A 23,553-nucleotide genomic window follows, 5' to 3' on the forward strand; every position below is an offset into this window, starting at 1 on the left:
TCAGTTATAATTACGTCACTCTCAGGAAACCCCAAAAGTAAACTTTTATTTCTTCGGCAAAAATACATTTTTGTTTTTGTTTGGCGTAACTGTAAAACATTGTTACAATTCATTTTTAGATGGGGTCCCCAGGAACTTTGTAAAGGCAACTTATTTTGCTCCTCACCCCCAATTTGCTTTGAATTAGAAACTAGAGTGTTGATTTGGGGTGATTTTTTTTTAATTGACTGAAACTTCCTGAAACAGACACTTGAGACACCATCGGGATGTAAGCCATCCTCAAATCACCAGCTTCACTAGGAATACTGGGAATTGTCTCCCTACTGGATGACACAGGTGCAACTTTTTACCAAAAATTACAGACCTGTAGCTTGTTTGATTTAACAAAAGCAGCAAATGAACGTATTTGAGATATTTTAAACCAAACACGGAAAGTAAGCATTTAAACAAGCATTCATGAACTTTTAACCACTAAAAAATTTATAGACCACTTAAAACCACCAAATTAAATAAACTATTTTCACCCGGCCAACATGAGAAAAAAAATTCATGGTTGCAGGCTAATTCAGAATTCACCCTCCACTTCCTGTTTATTCATATACTAGAAGGAAATTTTTTAAAAAGACAGATTTTCCTGCTTTTTCAACCCAAAATGACTTCTCAATTTAGAACATTTGTCCAAAAGAGGAAGTGTTTTCTCATTCTATAGGAACTATTACTAGGAAAAGCCGGATTATCATTTCAGCTGTCTCGATGTTTCTAGATATGGAGGCAAATTCTAGACGTTGAGAGTTTTAAAGAGCCCACAGGGTTCTTGGGTTTATCATTCTAGTTGCGAATCCTTAAGAGTTTGCTTAAATACAATATCAAAGAAAACACAGCTTTTGCAGCGAAGGGTTAACCCTGAGGTGGAAGGCAGAAACTACTAAGAAAGTGAGCTGGACTTTGGCCACCAAAGGCCTGTCCTGTTTATAAATTTCACAAGTTTTCATGAACGTATCATCGCAAACCCTACATAATGAGATGCATTTCATTATATAATTAGAACATATAAAATTATACTATGTGCATTATCATATAATTATATCTGCTTTATTACATGTCACTTATCACTCTATTAATTACTATATACCAATTAGATCTAATTTATAATAAAAACACTTACGCATTGAGGTCCTACTACGTGTAGAGCACTGTGCTAGGCATTGGTAAGAAAGCTGCGACCCGCCCCAGCCCTCCTGGAGGCTGACATCCAACAAACAACTCCATAAGTAGTATGTCAATTACAGTTGTGGTAAGTGCTGCCAAGGAGAACAACAGAAAACGTAAAAGAGGGGGACCTAACCTGGGAGTTCCAAAGAAGGCTTCTCTTTTGAGCATCTTTAATGCCTGGCTGATCCCCAGCTGCTTGCACAGGGCTATGCAAAACTAACGTTAACAGAATGGATGCTTCCATTTTTCCACAGGATTCTTCACAGTCTATTCCAAGTTCCCTTGTTCTCAGATTCCTCTTCAAGTTTTGCCTGGAACACTCCCCTCCCCTTCCTCATCTGGAAAATGCTTACATGTCTCTAAAATCGTCTCTTCTACACAGCCTTCCCGGAACGTGTCAGAGGGATGTGAGGCTCCTTCTCTGCACCCATCAAGTCCCCCATCACAAGTGTCCTGGCACATGGCACATGCACTGTCTGTTTCCCTGCCTATTCATTCATCCAGTCACTCAACAAACATGTACTATGCACCCCTTATTTACCAGGCACTGTTCTATGAACTTTCTAAACACTGGGACGCGACACTGGGGACAAAATACATAAAAACCTTTCATTTCTATGCCTAGAGCCCATCTCATAGAAGACGTTTAATGAACATCTGATGAATGAGAGGATAAATAAATTCGCCCTTGTTGGTGGGTTTAATAAGGAGAATAGCTCTTTGGGTCCATGAGGGGACCTGCTAACTCTGTGTGGTTCAAGGACACAATAATGAACTTGATGGCAGGCTTCACAATGCAGTTCTAGCTACTCCAGCATGCAGATATTGTCCTATTTTAGTTTACTGTCTTCAGTAGGTTGTTCTTGGGGCTTGATACTGCAGCAAACTCCTAAACAGAAGCCAGTACCAGGGTGGGCAAAGCCAAAAATGTTCTCCAAACAGAGCATAAAGTTCATGTTTAGCCACGCCAATTAAAAACAAAAACAATGTTGTTTTAATTGGCCTTGCTCAAAATCAGTAAGCACATTTAAAGTATTTAATAGAGGTTCTAAAATTAAGCATACACATCCATCTTCCTGATTGCGAAACTTTTTGTGACTGAACATACGACCTGCTGTCCGCCAGGAAGAAAACAGCCCAGCAGCCCCACACTGTCGTGGAGATGAGGGCCTCCCTTCTTCAGAGACAAGGAAAACAAAGGCAGATGAGAAAATGGACAAAATTAGCCCTGAGGGACCCAGGGAGCTGGTGGAGTTTTAACTCTTAAAGGCTGCTTTAAATAGAAGGCTACCACCACAACCTGGAGCAAGCATTTCCTCTGCGCCCTTGTGGAGAAGGCTCGCCATCATGGCTGCACTGGCCTCACCCTGGGGGCCCTACATGTGGGCTGGACAGTGGCTCCCAAACATGGGCTTCTGGATGGGAAGTTTCCACCCATCCATGGCAAAGCGGAGAGAACAAGGACAAAGCACCATTTGGGAGCATGCCCATGGGTGGGTCCTGTCTGCTAACTGTCCCTTCTTGGGAAAGATTGCCTTGTAAGCTCTTCCTTCTTTTATGTTTTGTTTTAAAAATGTCATTTCTTTTATAAAATGATCAATAGGTTGTTGGGGTTTTTTTGTTTTGTTTTCTTTTTTTGGTGAGGAAAATTGGCCCTGAGCTAACATCTGTTGCCAATCTTCCTCTTTTTGCTAAGGAAGATTAGCCCTGAGCTAACATTGATACCCATCTTCCTCTATTTTGTATATAGGATGCCACCACAGTATGGCTTGATGAGCAATGCATAAGTCTGCATGTGAGATCTGAACATGTGAACCCCAGGTCACCGAAGCAGAGTGCACGAACTTAACCACTATGAAACCAGGCCAGTTCTGCTTGTTTTTCTTTTTAAGTATGCCCCCATCTGTTTTTTGTTTCTTGTTTTTTTTGTGTGTGAGAAAGACTGGCTCTGAGCTAACATCTGCTACCAATCTTTCTCTTTTTGCTTGAGGAAGATTGTTACTGAGCTAACATCTATGCCAATCTTTGTCTATTTTTATGTGGGATACAACCACAGCATGGTTTGATGAGCAGTGCTAGGTCTGCACCCGGGATCCGAACCTCTGAACCCTAAGCCGCCGAAGTGGAAAATGCGAACTTAACCTCTACGCCATGGAGCTGGCCCCAAGCTCCCACCTGCTTTTGTTTTTAATTTGTTGCCCCATGAAACCCCCAAGCTAGACCATAACACACCACTGCTTCCTTTCTTCTGTTTCAATGTGGCTGAAGCAGTGGTGTTTTCCAACAGGCACAGGATTCCAATCCTAGCTCTAGCAAGGCCTAGCTATGTGACCTTGGCCAAGTTCCCTAACCTCTCTGAACTTCAGTTTCCTCATCTGTAAAATGGGGGTCATAAAGCCTACTCTCTACAGGGCTGTCGTGAGAATTAAATGAGATATGGATATAAAATGCCCAAATGCCTGAGGTAGAGAAGGTATCCAACAAGGATAGTCTTTTTCCTTCCCTCTTCTCACCCCTGGACTTGCAAACACCAGGGACTCCCACACCATATGAGCCTTCCCTAACAAGAAATCACTGCAACTGTCAGGTTCACTGTTTTAGTGTTTGTATTTGCCATAGGTGGGTTCAAACTTGTGGATTTGCTTTCATTTTGCAGATTTGCTGAGACTCAGCGAACTTGATGGACACAGCGAAAAGATAAAGAAATGGCCTTAGAATCCAAATCTTCAGTTTCTGACCTGAAATGCCTTCCCCTATTACTGACACGGCTGGTTCCTTGTCAGCCATGAGATCTCACCTGACCCCCTATCAAATCAGGTACCCCTCGGTTATTCTTTCCCAGACCATTCTGTTCACTTTCTTCCAACTTCGAATTATTTACCAGCTGCCCCCTTGTACGAGATAGTAAGTTCCAGAAGGAACTTGTCTGTCGTGTTCATTTTTGTATCTCTAGCACCTGGCACAGGCTGCGAAACTTAGTAGGTCTTCAATAAATACATGCTGAAGGATGATGGAATGGTGAATATAGCTTTCAGAATAGACCCACACATGAAACCAGGAAATAACAGAAGACAGTATATAATCAAATGCCAGCTCTGGTATACTCACCTTTCTGCAAGGTGGCTTTGCCCCCTTCCCCTTAAAAGGTGGAGTCTACTTCTCCACCCATTGAATCTAGTCTTGACCAGGTAACTAGTTTGGTCATTGAGATATTAGCAAGTGTGATGCAACCAGAGGTTTGCACATTGGTTTTTGTCCTCTATTGGATCCGTGGGAACTCATCCACCACAATGTGAACAAGTCCAGGCTAGGCTAATGGATGAGGAGCAACAACACGGGAAGAGGATCAGTCATCCTGCCAAGGTCCCAGTCATGTGAGGTCCCAAGCCAAGCCAGCCCAGACAAGACAAATCTCTCCAAAGCAAGATGCCAAGTGTTTCTGAAAGAGTTCATTTAGAAAGAAATTGTTAATTTCTCTGACTTTGGATAAGGAAGTGAGAGCTGAATGGGAAGGAGGGAGTGGAGGAATACCAGACAGGAAGAGTGGTCTTGAAGCTCCCACCATGGAGTCCTGGGCAAGAGGACATCAACTCTTGTTAAGCAACTCTTCTTGAGCAAGTGGGGGTGGGGAGCAGTAGTCCCAGGCCTGCAGTCCACCAGAACCAGCTGGCCTGCCACCTTTGGCATGAATGCTCTGGGCCATCAGCTTCAGAGTTTCAGAAATGGTAAGAAAGGACATATCAGGTCAGGAGCCTAGGCCCAAGGGCCAAATGAGACCCACTGCTTGTTTTTGTAAATAAAGTTTTATCGGAACACAGTTATGCCCATTCTTTTCTTTTTTCTCATATTGTCTATGACTTCTTTCATGCTACAACGGCAGAATTGCGTAGTTGCAACAGAGACCCTATGACCTTGAAAGCCTAAAATATTTACTATCTGGATCTTGACAGAAACAATTTGCCAACTCCTTTACTAGGGTAATCACGGGAGGTTCCATGGAGTGGTTGGGTCTTAACCTAAGTCTTGAAGGAAAGAGGCAGTGGTTATTTTGGTATAAAGGAATGGGGAATTGCTGAAAGAATACTACAAAAAGGAATACTAAGATTATAACTGATGTTACATCATTGTGTGCAAAAGTCATTATAAGTTAATGAAAATACAAACAATAACTAAGCATATATACCACTTACTATGTCCAGGCGCTATTTTATGTACTTTATAGTAACTCATTTTATCCTCACAACAATATTGTGAGGTAAGTGGTATCATTCCCTCCATTTGTCCAGATGAGAAAAGAGAGACACAAAGAACCAAAGACACTTGCCCAAAGTCACAAAGCTAGCAAGTAGCCTAGCCAGAATTCAGATCCTGCTGTTCTCACTCTAGACTCCATACTCTTTGAAAGCTACAAAAACTGGAAATGTACAATATAATGAAGGCCAAAATTGTGCATAAAGTCTAGCTATGAGCAATGAGACTGTTCCTTAAAGACACATGAAAATCAGTTTTATTACTTTATATTGTCAAACCTTCTTGGCTAACCACACCACATATTCATTTTATGTACTCTTTGTCCCCTGCAAAATATTGCCAGCTGGAAATCCCCTAAACGGGGCATCCCGTGATTACATTGTCATGGTGATGCTGTATAAACACAGCAGCCACTGGCCATTCCCAGAGGTGGACCACAACCTATTCATTAAATTCTGAGGCTGAGACCACCACCTGGTTCCTAGGAGGATAGAAGGTCTCATGAGACCACCACCTGGTTCCTAGGAGGATAGAAGGTTTTCTTCTCCAAACAATAATCAATAAGGTCATCCTCGTCATGACAGGCAGAAGTCACTTCTTTAAGAAGGGGATTACTTCCTAATGATATAAACAGGGTTCTGTTTGGGAGTCCTAATATAGAGCAGAGGCTCCCAGCCCAGAGTAGTGATCTTTGATCTCCAGCCAAAGGATGGGCCAGCCCTCATAGGTCAATCATGGCCCAAGTGCATCTGCTAATGGTGTCATCCACTATAAACAATCAAATTAAATATATGCAGAATTCCAGAAAAGAAGTTGTTTCTTGATTCATTACCTTATTATCACAAGGGAGAGATTGCTAATAGACAGTCTCCAATAAGATTAAGCTTTTATAGACTAACAGAGCTTAAATTGATATACCTCTTCCAGAGGGCATTTTGGCAATTTGTATCAAGAGCCTTAAAAATGTACAAAGCCATTAACCTAGAAATTCTACTTCTACTAATTTATCCTAAGGAAATTATCAGATATATACCTAAAGGCTATACATTAAAGCATTATTTATAATAGAGAAACATTGGAAACATCCTAACGGTACAATAATAGGGGATTAATTAAATAAATTACGATATAATCATAAACCACTACATTAACAGCATAACCATAAAAATTATGCAGTTGTTTAAATTTTGGTTGTGAAAGATTATTAAATTTAAAAAGCAGGTTAAAACCAGTATACAGCATAAAATTCTATTTTTATTAAAAACAAGAAAAGAAAAATAACAATATGCATATACTCATAGAAAAAGAGGTTTAAGAGGAGTTTTCTCCCAGGGTGGAACTATAGTTGTTTTAATTTTCTATTTTTCATACGATAAATTCTGTATTGCACTGATAATTTTGAAAAATGATAAAAGTTATACTGAATTTTTTAAAAGTTACATTTCTTTTTCTTTGGCTCTTACACTATTCTTTTGTCTTCTCATTCTTTTCGTTCTGTGAATCTTGTCACTTTATTTTCCAAGCAAGCCAAAATGCAGATCAGTCTTCCTCAACAACCAGTGAGAAAGGCCATCCACGCTTTCAGAGACCCACCCACAATACAAAAATCCTCAAATTTGACGACTGGCTGGCGAGTTCATCTGACCTTATTGGGCTTATAATTCTATTAAAAAGATATACCGCGGCATGACTCTGAACAGCTTGACCAAGTTTATCAAAGTGGCTTGGGCTGGTGTGGGTTTTGTTTTGTTGGGGTTTTTCCTAAAAAGAGTTAGAATCCCAAATTTAAACAAGAGGTCAGGGAATTAGCTAAGAGCAGATTAAAACAGTTTGTACTGTACAGATTGTGAAACAGCTTAATATGTAGGGCCTGGAATCTGGCACGAGAAGAGACATCCTGGATAATTTCTTTTCCCAGGGCATAACGGGAGCAGGTACGCTGAGATATAACATACCTCATGAAGATTTCTGGACATGAGATGACTTAAAACTTTTTGAAATAAAGGAATGTCTTTTCATTTAACTTTTAAATGAGCACCAGAAAATGATTTGTTTAAATTTTGCACAACAAATGGACAAAGTGAACCGGTATTCCACTGAAGACTTACCAAATCTCAGGATAAATTTAAGTAGGTTCAGCTAGGGGTTACCAATAATAAACTAATAATTAGACACACAAGTGTTTTGCTTTGTATCCAGCTGCCAACTGGCTGCCGTGTTAACTTTCTTGATCACCTTATCTGAAGCTACTGGAGGAAAGGGCATTCCTTTAAAAGAACCAACACAATCCCAGAGGTAGAGAGGTGTTCCTAAGTCTTTAATGAATTTCCTCAAACTGGCCTTACTCTGTAAAATAATACATTTATTCAAATGATTTGAAAAGAAGGGAAAACACACATAATTTCTTTGAGGGGCTGAGTGACATTTATGGGTTTGTTCAACCTACATCGGTAAGCACCCACTGTATGTCAGGCTGTGTGTTAGGTGCTGGGCGATAGAGCTGGGGTCCCTCTCCACTTTGCATTCATAGGCAATTAGACATAAGGCGGCAGACTGAATGCAAAAACGACCCCAATTTTCCTCCCCATGTATTCCTGCCTCTTATAATGTGAGGCAGGAATTTTTTGCAGCTCCTCGCATTAAGAAGTTGAGTGTATGTTTCTACCTCATGAGTATGGACTTGTTCTGGCCAAAAGCATGTATCAGAAGTGACAGTGTGCCACTCTGAGCCTAGGCCTCTGGAGACCTCGTGTGCGCTCCTGTTCTCTATTCGGGAACGCTGCCTGTGCAAACAAGCCAGGGCCAGGCCAAGGGGAATGAGAGACCACATGGACGAGAGCTGAGGGTCCCCCAACAGGCAGCACCCTGAAGCAGAACCAACTAGCTCACCTGCAGCTGACCAGAGACACGCAGCCATTCAGTTTTAGGATGATTTGTTACACAATAGTGCCTAACCAATACACACAGTAATAATAAGTGCTAACTCTGATAAGCCAAATATAAAACGCCATGGAGCACTTGATGGGAGCACCTGTAATATTATTCCAACATGTTTACAGTTACCGATGAATCACACAATTTAGATATATAAACAACAGACCTGAAGAACCATCAGAGAGAACATAAAGGAGCTGTATATCGAAGGAAGGGCTGGCTCAAGACAGCCATAGTTCCTTTGAAAAATTGTCTGTGGACGAGTTGGATTTACCTATGAAGTCATTCTTTGTTTCTTCTCTCTCTTTAAAAAAAATAAGAAGCTCTTTCACTCAATTAAGCCCTGTTGGACTCAATAACGATTGTCTAGCTTGATTCAAAGCAGCCATATCCTCTCTGACACATGTGCAGCCTCCACTACTCTGTAGGCTGGAATTTTAAATCCAGCTCCCCTGAATTTATGACACACACACAGTAGCAAGTCCCTACAGGCTGGAAATCAAACTGTAATTCAAAGGCCACAGGGCTGAGGAAACAGCCAGAAGATAAATCCCAATTTCAACCTTGGATTCTCTGCAAGTTGATTCAGTGGACTGTCAGTCATATTTAAAAATAAAATAAAACTACAAAGACACCAGACAGCATTTTCTAACGAGAAACACGATGATGCTTTTCAGGACTCCTTCAAAAGGCTCTTGTTACCTGAAAAGAACTGTTACGTATTATTTTGAAGGCCCTAGAACATTCGGCCCCAATCAATCATTCGCAGACGTTTCTGAATTTTTAACTAACGAGATATAAGGAAGAAATGAAACTATCAAATACGACGAGCCCACCACACTGATTGCAGGTGATGTCACAGATGTCAAAGCAGCCCATTCCTGGAGCTGGCTGCGTCACCTCCATGGAGCCCGTGGAGAACGAGAGCGCCTGGGCACAGAGGCGTGGGTACTCACCTTACACCCCTCACAGGCGCTGACTCCATAGTGGTACCCCGATGACTTGTCCTGGCAGACGAAGCAGGGTTTGTACACACGAGGGGGAGGAAGTGGAGACGGAGGGCTCGGGACGAGTTCCTCAGAGCTGGTGCTCTGTGTTTCAATAGCTATGATGGAGATGGGGCAGGGGGAGAGAAAAGAGAAAACGCATTTCAGTTCAGTTATTTTTCACCAGTGAATTCATAGGCCTCTGCCCCAGATTCAGCAATAACCCTAGCAGGGACAGACTCACAGAAACAGTTGTCATTGTAGGTACAGCAGAGGGGTATTGACACTGACGTGGGGCTCTACAGTTTACAAAGCACTCCCATCCGTCTCTCTTGTTTGCAGGGCACCACAGCACTGTGAGGGAGAGAAGTTCATCACCACCTTACCCTCAAGAGAAACACAAACTAGGAGGAGGGCAGCCACCTGTCCAAGATCAACAGGGCAGCGGCAGAGTCAAGACACAAAGTCAGATTTTACCCAACCGCAAACCCCAGGCTCCGTCTACTCTTCTATTTCCCCTAGCTTCTGAAGCACTTTGAGTCTCTGAAATGACTTGTTTGATCCTGTTGCTCACTTAACCAGAAGTAAACTTCCTTCAGACAAATGAAGAAAATGCCCAAAGCAACCACTCAACAAGCAGATGCGAGGGCCTTTAGCACGTGGCTGTAACTGATCCTCATTAATAACACCATTGGTAAGACACTTGCTGCCCAAAAACTGCTCTTTGGACCAGCAGCATCAGCATCACTTCAGAGCTTTTTAGAAAACATAGTATCAGGCCCCAGCTCAAGTCTGTGGAAACAGAATCTGCATTTTAACAAAACCCCCAGCTGACCGAATGCACAATTAACGTTTGAGAAGAACTGGGTTACACTAATGATGGCACACAGGCATGTTGCTCTGTATTTTAGAGTTAAAAATACGCGATCCCCCATCTCATTATTTAACCCCTCAAATTCCACAGGAAATAGGAATTCATAGAACTGAAGATCCAAGTCTTCTCCCACCTTTACTCTCCAGATTTATGTTCAAAGTCAAAGCAAGACCCGGCCCAATTCCTATCACAAGCAAAAATGCTCATTAAGGTATGATAGAAATGGGGAAGGGAGTAACTGAAAGTGGTTAAAATAATGTTCTAGAACCTTCCAATCTCCAAACCACTTTACAGTATACAGCATGTTTCCCAGAGTATAAAATTTCCAGTTGTCCCAGATTATAAGTTCTACTGATGGGATTGTCCTATAGCCAAGCTTCCAGCATGTCAGGTCAACTCTACCCCTGAATATGTTGTTAATCCATCCTCATCTCCCAATCCTGCTACCACACAGGCTAGTCATCCACCTCAGTTACAGCCATTGCCTCTTCACTGTGCCTACTCTTCTACCCTAGGTCCATTCTCCAAACAGCAGTCAAGATAATTGTTCGAAAAGTTAAAGTCAATCCCTCTCACTTAGCTGCTTAAAGCCCGCCCACGGTCACCAATTAGCTCAAAGTCCAACTCCTTACTAGGCTCTACAAGGCTATTCATGATATGGACCATTAGCAACATCACCAAATTCAATGATTCTCCTCATTTATTGATTTCTAAACACTTGGCTTTTCTTCTGTCTCTTGAATAGGCCAAGCTCTCATACCAATTTACGGCGATTGCACTAACCATTTCCCCTACCTGGGAATTCTCAGACCTTTACGGGTCTGGTTCCTTTTCATCTCTTAGATCTTAGAGCAAAGGTCACCTCCTCAGAGATGACTTCTCTAAGTAAGATGCCCTTTCCGACTCCTACTCACCCTATCTCATTATTTTATTTTATTTTCTATAAAACCCTAATTAGCGTCTAAATTTAGAAAGTTTGTGCACAATTTTATATTACACCTCTGTTATTCCCCAAGTATGGGTTTCATGAGGCCAAGGAACTTACCTACACTTTTTACAGCTGTGTTCTGGACCTAGACAAGGTCCCGGCACATATGAGGTAGGCGATCAATAACTATTTGTTGAATTAATACGTAAACTTTTTCCTTTTTCTTCTTCATTCCAAGCACTAAATGCCCCTCAAAGTTATTAAGTGATAAAATTGGAAATCAAATGGCTTTAAAGTGCTCATTTGCTTCCTTAAAAAAGTAATTAATTATCCCTTTGGAATAGAATCCACTATAATTACAGCATTTTCATAATTCAGAATAATCTTGGAATGAATGCCTTAAAGTAGTGCAGGTCTACACAGTAGATCAATCTGTTACAGTCTTTACTGGTTAGAACCCAGGTTTCTGGGATGAAGACAGCACTTCCTCTGGATAGCCCGGCACAATCACGGCCAGTGTTCTACAGACAGGTTGGCATCCGCTATCGGATCAGTTCTCAAGCTGTAAATGCAAAAGCATTCTTCCCACTAAGCCAATCAGCTTCTCTGAAAGCAAATGAGTGATGACAACAGCACAGTCATGCGTCGCTTAACGACGGGGACACATTCTGAGAAATGCGTCATTAGGCAATTTCATTGTTGTGCAAACATGATAGAGCGTACTTATACAAACCTAGACAGTATAGCCTACTACACACCTAGGCTATATGGTACTAATCTTATGGGACCACCATCGTATATGCGGTCCATCATTGACTGAAATGTTGTTATGCAGCGCATGACTGTACTTGTTAAAAGTACAAAATTATATATTGCTCTTAGTTAAAATCCAAGAAAACAAACACACTGAATCACCCACAAGCCTTTCACTCAGAGAAAATCACTGTTATCATCTTGGCATATATCCTTGCAGACCATTTTTCTATGCATATAAATGTTTTCGATTTGTTTACTGAAGTGGAATTATAGTGTAGATTCTGTTTGGGACTTTGTTTAACTTGTGTCATGAGTTTATTTCCTTGTCAATAAATATTTTTCCTGCAAAACATTCCATTATGATGAATATCTTTGTAGCTAATCTCAGCACATCTCTGACTATTTCCTTAGGAAAAATTCTCAGAAGTAGAATTATTAGTTCAAAAGGTATGGTTAGCTAAAAGTATCTTGTTAGTTTTTACCTCATATTGATAAACTGCCTTCTGGAAAGGCTGTGTCATTTTACACTCCTAATATCAGTAAATGAGCCCTTTCTTAGATGCCTCCAAGATCTTTTGGATGGCTTTTATTTGTGTGCCTCAACTTCACCCAAGTGTTCCAGCAACGCTGGCAGAGCCCTGCCCCCACCACTGTGATCAATCCTGCACCGTGTTCTCCACAGAAGCAAAGTGTGTGTGTTGGGGGGGTGGGGGTTGTTGTAATGTTCTACTCGCTCATGTAGAACAGCTAATCTGGTTTGTCTAGGAAAGTTGTAAATAGAATTCTGTTAGGGCTGGATTCAGCTGTCACAGCTATGCCCTGAATTTCAAAAGTGGGTGGTAATTTCCATAAATATGCCACTCCAAGTACATGTACTCAAGGCAGTCCAGCCTTTCACCCTTCCGAAGAGAGGAAACAGAACTGTGGGCAATTTAATAGTCGAGAAACTTGGGGCAAAGTACACACAAAGGGGGAGCCCACCAAAATCCCAAAACATTTTACAAAGGTTTTGTAAAAGCCGTTTTCTGTGGATAAGAGTCATTTATAACAAATGAATGAATCCAGAAAGCTTTCCTGAATAGTTGCCATGAATGAAAATATTCTATTGTAAGCAACCACTAGTGCGGGCTCTGGACTTTTATTAAGGCTGTGGTGATTTCACCAGTAATGCTATGAACTCTCTCATGTTTGTACAATGAACATTCATGTGTTCAATCGTTTCTTTTCGCTGAGTGGCTGTAACACGCCAGGCATTATGCTATATGCTCTGGATGATGCATGGTATAATCCCTAAGCCTTGACAAGTTTGGCCTAATAGAGAGGAAACCAACAACTGGAATAAAACACAATAGTTCCCAAACTTGGCTGTACATTAGAACTACCTGGGGAGCTTTCAAACATCCTAATGTGCAGATTATATCCCAGACCCATTACGCCAGAATGTCTGGAAGTGGGAGCCAGGCACCAGTATTTTCTAAAAAATATAGTCCCAGGTGAATCCAAATTGCAGCAGTTTGTGAACTAATGACATAATATAACAACAGAGGTCTACAGACCTCATTCAGCCCAGGAAAAAATCAAGGAAGTCTTCCTGGAGGAAGTGACCAGGCTGTATCTTGAAGGATGAATCGATTCTTTCTATTATAGTTTGTAATTTGAAGCGTACAAATACCATAAATGAATCCCACACAAACAGAAAACCCTTACACACGACAAGAAATAATCATCTTCAGAAAAATTTTCTCACTGGTGGTAAAGAATATTTGACTATCTATATTCAAACATCACCCTCAAAATCAATAACCTATGGTCCTTTGTTTCCTCTGGGTGGCCTATAACATTGAGAACATGCAAAGCAAAAAAAGAAAAAAATCTCGGGGTGTAGTCAGGTTGCCAAAGCTAGCCTTAGGCAAACATATCAAAACAAGTTCTAGAATTACAACCAGGATATGGCATCAATATAAAAGCAGATTCATACTTTAATGCAACCTCTGGCCTTTTTGGTAATGTAGCAAAACACACTTTGGCAAAGTTTATTAGCGGTCCCCTTCGCCTGCTGCCCTCCCTCCCCCAATGAAGACAGTGGGAGATGAGCGAGGGGGACAGCCTGATGGCTCCCCTCTCACTAGTCAGGTTTGGTATTTAAGGCAGCTAGAGTGCCTGGCCATTGATCTGTTCACTGTCATCCTGTTTAAATCAATAATCTATTAGTCCCTCTAAATTAGAGTTAGATTCATCAAATGCCCTTGAGAGGCCTCATTTTGTTCCTTATTCCAGGCAAGCACAATCAGTCTAAGGAATGATAAAATTTTTGCTCGAAAACTCTGCAGGCTCAGCAGACAATGTGTCCCATATTAGCTCATTCAGCGATCTCAAGCAGGCCAAAAAAGCAGTTTTTAGACTTCCCAGGGGAAAAAGAGGCTTGTGTCATTCAATAAAAACTGCACTCCAGCCATCCTGATGCGATTTCAGTTTGGGGAAGCAGTCTTTGTGGAATAATTCGATCTGATTGTTGCCTCCTGCTTTTATTTATTTCCTTGCTTGCTTACTGACTGACTCAGTTCTGTTTCATGGTCCCATCCCCAAAAAGCAGCAGCCTCCAAGGTGGCATCGAAACTGCTAACCCGATAGGCTGCCCTGCTTTGTAAGGGAACGGCCAAGACGAAGTTCTGCTACTCGGGCAAGATGGATGCTTGGCTCCCTGGGTCCCTGCCCAGAGCAGAGTCAGCATGAGGGATGCTGCGGGAGCTTCTCTGGGCTCCACACATGCGAAAGGAGACAGTGAGCCGAACCAAACCTGCAAGAACAGAAGCTTCTAGCCCATAATTTAAACTTCTCCATCCCTGCAACACGGAGATGGCTGTCACTAAGGAAAACACAGCTAGACTCACTTTGTTGTTTAAAAATTCATTGCAAGTCTGGTTTGCCTCTAAATCAGTGCTTCTCAAAGTGTGGTCCTGACCAGACACCAGCAACAGAATTCCTGGTGCTAGGGAGGCTGGCATTTGCTTTAAATTAGTGATTTTTAGACCATCTATGGTAAAGAACCACTTCTTCCTTTTTTCCTCCCCCTAAGCCCTCATGGACTGACAAAATTCAATAAAAAAGAATCCCTAGAAAAAATACATAAATAAAAATGACTCCCTAGAAAAGAGGAAATAAGACAAAAATGTCCAAAACACAAACTACAACTTAGGGGGGAAAAATGATTTAACAGACATGAAATTACTCTGTCAAATTGCTGTAAAAGTTTCTGAATCCTTGCTCTCAGTTTCTGCCCTTATCTCCTCATGGCCAGGCAACAGGCGGCTGAGGAATGGGCACCCGTGGCAGATGGCATTTCGAGATGCGCTGTCTGAAGGACTTCAAACTCAGAGGATGTCTGCAGACACAGCAAAAACAAACTAAGCGAAATCGCCACCGACTGAGATGGTGCCAAAGCAGAAGCCCAGCGCTCTCAAGTGACACAGGTTTCTTAAACACTGCCACAACTCTGGGGGTGAACTCATTCCCAAAATAAAAGCAAAAAAAATTAATGCTGTTGCCTGTTAAGAGGACTTGGCACTTAGGAACTTAACTCTCCTGAGAAAACACAGTATAAATGTCCTTGTTGTTACAACACACCTGAGTGTCATTTAAACACACAGAAAGGCTCCAACAATAGGTCCCTTCACAATTCCTCACATGCTTGGCATTTTTCTAAAGGTTAGATTAGGTAGCAGATAACATTTTTAAGAGAGAGCCCAGTATACTACTTTTTTCTTTGTGAGAACTAATTTACTGCTGGCTAAACCATGTTGACAGATTTCAGGATTTTACGTGGGGCTTGAGTAACGGCAGGCAGGCATCATGCATTATGAAAGCCCTGCCTTTTTACTAGAACCTTCGATGATTAAGACAGTATTTTAACGCACTCTCTGGGCAGCTGAGCCTTAAAAGCAAAAGGAGTTGTAAAGCAAAAGGCATTTCCTGCATGGCCCCAGGAGGATTTGGAGCCCAGAGCTCCGGGACCGGTGGAAGGGAGTAATTTCAGCTAATTAAGGGAGAACAGCAAAGTGTTGCATTTGGTCAAAACGTTCTGTTGGCCTTCATTTGTGTTGGCACCGAAGACAGCCGCTCTGGAGTTTTCCCCCCTTTTTCTGAAGATTCACTGCAGGACTGCAAGGCCCACAGCTCACATACATTCGGGAGAAAGTCAAAGGAAACGCCAAAGTTCAACTAAAGTACAAGTAATTAGAACCAGATCTTCCACTGCGTGCGTGTGCGCATGCGTGTGCGCGGGCGCGTGTAGACATTTTATTAAAATATAATTTACATGCCTCCAAACGTTAGAGTGGGGGAAAAAACCCTCCATCCTGTCGCTCATTTAATTTTCCTGTCGCCTCCTCGGGAGGGGGGTCTGCTTTTAATCATCCTTCAGGAGAAGCGGTTTGTTTCCATACACAAGGGTTTTGCAAATCTGTGAATCGAATTCTGAAATTAGGTAATTGCCAAACAAGAAAAGCTCTGCTTTGAAATGGTCTTGCCTCACTCTGCTGCTGGCTTTGTTATGATTAAGCAGCTCCAAGATTAGTCCCGGGTTTGGGGCAGGCAAGGGAGGGCGGGGGTGGAGAGAGAAGGAAAACATCATCGCGGGGCTGTGGCAGTCTTGACTCAGTAACCTGCCCGTGACCCTGAAGAAGTGTGTGTTTGCCCGGGTCACCCGGGATCCTGGCCGAGGGCTGGAGCTGGGTTATGAGAATCCCCGCTATTCTGACCACACATGCAACAGGTGCTGAACACAGACAGGGGACAAAAGCAGGGGCGCGGGAAGACTTTGATTTTCGAGTCCTTAAAGCAAGCCTAGCTTTTCCAAGCGCGCGCCCTGGCCCGCAGCCTCAGCATCAGCATCACCTGGGAACACGTTTAACGCCAGACTCCAGCTCCACCCCAGGAGTGACTGCCGAATCAAAAGAGGCATTTTAACAAAATCCCCGGATAACTCCTATGCACATTAACAACTTTTGAGACATCCTGACATAAAAATGTCTCGTTACTGTCCTAACCTCCCCAGAATCCCAAACATTTTGCTGAGTCAATTTGGCATTGGAACTCCCTCAGCTTCCCCTTGCACAGGTCCTTGCTAAATCCTCCACCTTGTTAAGTACTTAATATATTAAGATCTTCGGGCTGTGTGTGTGTGTTTATGCTCACCAAATGTCAGAAGCCTTCCTCCTCTCCCACAGAACTTTGGCAGTGGATTTTAGTTGGCAGTGGGTTCAAAGTTGCACCGGAAGAGCCTGAACTAATAGTATCTACTATTTACTGAGCACTTACTGTGTACCAGGGCCTGCACTAAGTGCTTCCTACCATTAACTCATTTACTCCTCCCCAAAACCACGGGAGGAAAGGGACCAGGAACTCTGCACCTTAGAATCAGGAAATTCAAAAACACACCACCAATCGCAGCCTTTACAAGAGATCTAAATGGCTTAATATACATTACTGTTATTTCATGAAAACTCACAGGTTTTTTTTCTCATTTTCCATCTCTCGTTTCCTTTGCTAGAAACATCCCTGGATGTGGTCTGGTCAGATCTATTTACTCGAATCTGAGAACTGCAAAACTGTGTCCCTCCCTTTCTTTTAATTCCTGGCTATAATTTTCCAAACACTGATTTAATTCCAGACGTGGTTAAATTTGACAAGATAGTTTGGGCGCTAAAAAGAGAGAGAGCGAGCTCAGGATCACTAATCACTCTGGGTTGCAGTGACACCTGCCTGGGCTCACGGCCAGCAGCAGAAATTATCCCTGGGACTGACTTTGACCACGGGAAGTGCTGTCATATTTTCATAAGGGACCATGACACGTTCAACACCTACATTTCATTTTTATAATATGCTTTCTTGCTTCAAGGAACATAGTGGAAAATTATCTCATAGGTTGTTTTGGGTGACGTTTTTAACAGACGGTGCTTTATATCACTATTTTCTAGGACATACTAAGATAGCTTATGACAGCGTTCAAATAAATTCTCCCTTAAAATCACTTAACGGGCCGACATATCTAACTACTTATTAATGATCTGAACTGAGAAGAATCAGAAATGGAGCTGCATTAACTGAACAAATGCTACAACCAGTCTCCGGAGTCGTGTGTACATGAAGCTAATTGCATCGCATTAAGGTCCCCCTGAAGAGTTTACCTCGACACCAGCTGATTCACTTCTATGTCCCACTTCTAACCAGGATTCCCATAATTTCTAAAAAGTAATTATTGCACTAATGAATGATATTCTATCGTCTGTTCAAATTTCCTGCACATGAAGTGGATTAAAACAGGAACATTCAAATATATATCATCTCAGATACACAATTCCTCGCTTATGTACTGGAAACATATTTGAAAACCACATTGATACTAGCCTTACAGAAAAGTAAAGGGGGCATCATTTTTGGAATATTTAAGGAAGATGAAATGAGGAGGAAAGTACAATGAAATTGGGCTCTGTCACAGCGGGATCCTTGCCCCTCTTCTGAGATGTGAGAAAGTTCAAGTGAGATTACACCAGAATTTAGCCAAAATCCTCTTTTTCAACAAAATAATGCTCTGCTTACTCGGCCATAAATTTGCTACAAAGATTTTTTGTTTTGTTTTGTTTTGTTTTTTACACGGATACACTCATAACAGTGGCCTCAAAATAACTCTGAAACCAATAGAATCCTCCCTGTGTGGGTTTTCTTGGTTCCTAAAAAGAACTAAAACGCCATGAGCCTGCCGAAAACTGTGTGTAGGAAGCGATGGGAAGGGCCTGGGTTTTGCTGCCAGATGGACCTGGATTTGAATGCCTCTCACTGATTTAATAGCCACACACTTTTCTTTACTCCTCTGAGCCGTGGGATCTGCTTCATGAAAATGCAGACAATCCTAAAATTCCTGTTGGTTAAAGGGACACAATGTTTGCAACCTGCCCGGCACCCAGTAAGTGTGCGATGGCCATCCCACCTCCACCCCCACCACACACACATTTTTCTCTTCTAGCTTCTTTAATCTAGGGCAGCGCTTCTTAACCAACACCGATTTTGCCCCCCTAGAGACACTCTGCAATGTCTGGAGACATTCTGGCCGTCTTAACTCGGGAGTGCTCCTGGCATTGAGTAGGTGGAGGCCAGGGATTCTGCTACACAGCCCACAATGCACAGGAAAGCCCCTTGCCCCCCAAAATGAATTACCTGGTTCAAATTATAAATAGTGGTGAGGATGAAAAACTCTGATCTGGGGTAAGGGTGCTCCTTGTGGGGAGACTTCAGGACAAAGTGGTGGGACTGCAAAGAAAGTAATTTACAGCGGCACCAGAGAAGTAGACATTGCACGGTCCTAGGAGACACAAGGCATAAGCTCAGTTCTTAACTCTGCCTCTTACTAGCAGTCACTGCACCTCCCTGAGCCTCCGTTTCCTAATCTAGAAAATGGAGATGACAAGTAAGCGTACTACATTGCAGGGTTTACACTTTGTAAACTATGAAACTCTATAAAAACACATAAAAATAATAGCTAACGCTTCATTATTAGAGAATTTGGGGAAAGGTGGGTAAGCCATATCTTAATAATGAGACTAATATTGTGACCTTGGAAGATGACAGAAACATCTCTCGAGTCCAGTCATATAATAACATTACAACAATATTAATAGCTCCCATTTACGGAGCATGTACTATGGACGAGCCACGACCCCCATTCTGTTCTAAGCATTTTAGATACATTAATTCATTTGATGCCAATAACGACCCTAGGAGATAGTCTTAGTATTTCTTTTTGACCAGAAGAAACTGGAAGCACAGGGTGGTCAGAACTTGCTCAAGGCCATACAGATGGGAATTGATGAGCAGCGATTTAACCGCAAATGCTCTTTGGTTCAAGAGAATGGGTGTGACCCACTGCTGGGAGAAGACAATGACATCCTCTCTTAGGACTGGGCGGAGCTTTTTGGCAAGAGGCTGGCAAAGTCCCTGGCAGCAAGTTTGAGAGCATACAGACTATAGAGACGTAGGGACCAACAGTAAAAGTGGAAAACTAAAAAAGAAAGAAGCTAAGGGGACAGCAATAATGCCGTTTTTTCTTTCCAGTCAGAGCAATAAAGTAGGAAAGTCCCCCAGAAGCAAACACAGGAATTAGAAGGCACACACACATGCACACACACACCCCCCCACCCACTCCCAAATCTTCCTGCTGAGAAACCACCCCCCAGCAGGCAGAATGGCAGCAACTAAGACCCAGGTTCCAAAGGCCTTTGGCGGTGGTCCAAGGGCGTGTGACTACACACTGTCAGGAGCAGTAACTCAGGCCAAACGTGGCCTGCACACTGCCAGCTTCAGGACTCTGCTGGGGGGATGGGGAGGGCTCTGGGCTCCTCACTCCTAAACTGGTTCTCCTTCTCTTGCCAGTGAGCCATAGACACTCCCTTAACCAAAGTTTATTTGGCACAAGAATGAAACCAACATCCAGAATTCTAAAGTTGTGAGATAGCTCTTCTGTCACCGTCTGCAGATCTGGCTCGCCCCAAATGAGGAGCTAAACTCCTCTTTTCCCAGGAGCAGCGTGTGTGGGAGGCGTGACCAGAAGCAGAGAGAGGGAACATCCTTAGCGAACATTCTAGTTGACTACTATGAAGATTTTATTAGAGCCGGAGATGAGTATAACGTATCAGTTCAAAAGGATAGGCTTAGGGATATTTTATTTTAAAAGATTCTTAAATTTCTATATGGAATTTTTCAGATTATAGAAATGCTGTAACATTATTGATTTTTTTTCAGAACGGTGATTTTTCAATAGTTCTTGATGTGAGAAGTGATGAGGATTTTAGGCTGGTTAAATTTTAAAACTGCAGATGAGAAGCAGGCTCTGAGGACTGAAGTTTGATTGCCCTTTGTTGAGAAACATTTACATTTGTAAGGGAAACCTCCATCTGTAAAGATGCCTCCCTCTCTGTGCCAGCAAGAAGTGGGATGGCCTTATCTCTGGAAACTCTTAATGGGGAAGGCAAGGACTTAAGTTGGTTACTGTCTGGCAACCTCATGTAACTGACCCCCCCAACATCCTCCTTTGTCTTTAGCTGAAGATAGTATTTAGGGTGGTGGCTTCTGGCCTTTACTTAATCCAATTTGATTCTTGTCTAAAAGTTGTGGGACCACCCAATGGCCAGACCCCACCTGCACTGATACCATTTTAACTTTTTTACATGTTCTTTCCTTTGTCTTGTAAAGAGATGGCTCACATACCTATGCCTTAAATTTACCCTTACTCTCCACCCATGTTGGCAGCAGTAGCGGGGGCAGCAGCACCTCCTCCTGCCAGTGGGCCCTGTCCCCACGCAGCAGCTCTGACTGCCCATGGGTCCTGTCCCCATGCTATTCCACACTATTCTCTAAATAAAAGAGCACTACTGCCAGATCTTGAGAGTCCAAGAAATCTTTCTTTCAACTCCTCGGCTCACTGACCCCACATCAAGAAGGATGCGAGTTTCACAGTGTTTTAATTTTAGTTCTTAAAAAAGAAATCGCTAAGGAAAACTTAAAAAAAACAATTCAAAGAAATTTTCACCAATCTTCCAAATGTGAACAGTTTCCAAGGCTCAGGTCTTTTTGGATATTCCTTCCTTCAGGGAATTTTCCATCTTTACAGACAAGTTGAGACATGTGGTTGGAAGTGTGAACTCTGGAACCAGCCTACCTAGGTTCAAATCCTAACCCTCCTACTTACGAGCTGTGTGACTTTGGGCAAGTCACTTAACTTCTCTGAGCCTCAATTTCTCCTTGTATAAAATGATAGTATATCCCTCATTGGATCACTGTGAGCATTAAATGCTAAGTCATTGTAAAGCGCTCGGCTCAACGCCTGTCACAGTGACACAGCAGAGTTATCATCACGAGTGTATCAAGGATCATGCTCACGCTGATGAACCTCAGCATTATTCACCATCTCATCTTTCTCCCACACATCAGCCTCATGGCTTGATTTGCTGGCCTTTACTTCCATTTTCTCTCTCGAAATAGTTGTCCCTCCTGATGTAAGAGATTCTCCACAAGCTAATTTGAGTAAAGCAAGTCATGTCAGCTTTGCCTCCTTACACACTCTCTCAGCTGTCCCTGCCCTCCCAGCCTCTCAAGCATTAATCCAAACCAACACGACGGCCCTCTCACCCCGTGGGTTTTCCTGGCTCATTGCCAATCTACGCACACAGAACCCTTAGAAACAGCCTCCTGACACACCTCCTTACCACAGCCGTCTCTCCTTTGAGAGCCCTCTGTAGCTGCTGAAAACCCAAAGTTACAAACCTCTGGATGGACCACATGGAGAGCCAGGCAGCACAGGGCAGTGATGATCAGCCAACAACATCCAGCTGCTGACCCATATTTATTGAGCACCTGGCAGGGCCAGACACGGTGCTAAATGCTGAGTTATAAAGACGTTAGAAGACACTGTTCTCGGCCCACACAAATGGGCAACTAAAAATACCAGACGGCCAACACAGTCCCAGCTGGAGGAAGGATCCGATGGGTGCCCGAGGCTGCCAGGACGGCGCATATTACTAGCACACACAAAGGCTTCGGCCACCTTGCCTTTAAATACTCACTGCTTATCAGAGTGCCCTGTACACAGCAGGAGCTCCATCAATGTTGGTTGAAAAAAATAAATAAAAGACTGAAATCTGCACAGACATTCTTTTTTTTTTTGAGGAAGATTAGCCCTGAGCTAATATCTGCCACCAATCCTCCTCTTTTTGCTGAGGAAGACTGGCCCTGAGCTAACATCCGTGCCCATCTTCCTCTATTTTATATGTGAGATGCCTACCACAGCGTGGCTTGCCAAGCGGTTCCATGTCCGCGCCTGGGATCTGAACCAGTGAACCCCAGGCCACCGAAGCAGAACGTGCGAACTTAACCACTAGGCCACCAGACCAGCCCCTGCGTAGAAATTCTTATATGCACTATCGGATAAATGATGATCATCTCAGCCAGTTCAGCAGAAGCTGCCAACAGCACACATTACATGGTGGTGGGTAACTGGAGGTGCACCTTCACTCACATTACCCCACTTGCTCCCTCATGGCAAAAGTGTAAAGAAGAGTAGGATTATCATTATCAGGTTTTTAATCTCCATTATTCATAGGAGGAAACAGAAGCTTAGAGAGGTTAAATGACTTGGCCAAGGTCACACAGTTAGGAAACAGCTTGATCCAGAACTGGCCTCCTAAATCTACATACAAGATTATTATAAATGAGAAACAAAGCGCTCATTTCTACTCTAAAAGCCATCTTACTAATTTTTTAATGTTTTAAGACAAGATCAGCACATTTTTCCTGTAAAGGGCCAGATAGTGAGTATTTTAGGCTTCTTGGGCCATATGGTCTCTATCACAGGCATTCAACTCTGCTATTATAGGGGAAAAGCAGCAACAGACAAGATAGAAATGAATAGGTGTGGCATGTTCCAATAAAACTTTATTTACAAAAACAGGCTACAGGCCAGATTTGGCTCAGTTTCCTGACCAGTGTTAAGATAAAGGAAATTAAAACTATTCCTTCTTATAGTGACTGCACATGTTACTATAAAATGCATGCTTTTCTTTGCT

General features: G+C 42.6%; 1 protein-coding gene across 3 annotated transcripts in view; it reads right to left on the reverse strand.

Annotated features, from left to right (window-relative positions):
• Positions 1–23,553, reverse strand: part of RARB (retinoic acid receptor beta) — a 694,610-nt gene that overhangs the window by 127,625 nt on the left and 543,432 nt on the right. For all 3 annotated transcript variants that reach the window (XM_008518324.2, XM_008518325.2, XM_070577442.1), the window contains one exon: positions 9,354–9,502. In XM_008518324.2, coding sequence (XP_008516546.1) covers positions 9,354–9,502 — 149 coding nt within the window. The remainder of the gene's footprint in view (positions 1–9,353; positions 9,503–23,553) is intronic.

This window comes from Equus przewalskii, chromosome 15 (genome assembly GCF_037783145.1).
Source record: "Equus przewalskii isolate Varuska chromosome 15, EquPr2, whole genome shotgun sequence".
Classification (NCBI taxonomy): domain Eukaryota; kingdom Metazoa; phylum Chordata; class Mammalia; order Perissodactyla; family Equidae; genus Equus; species Equus przewalskii.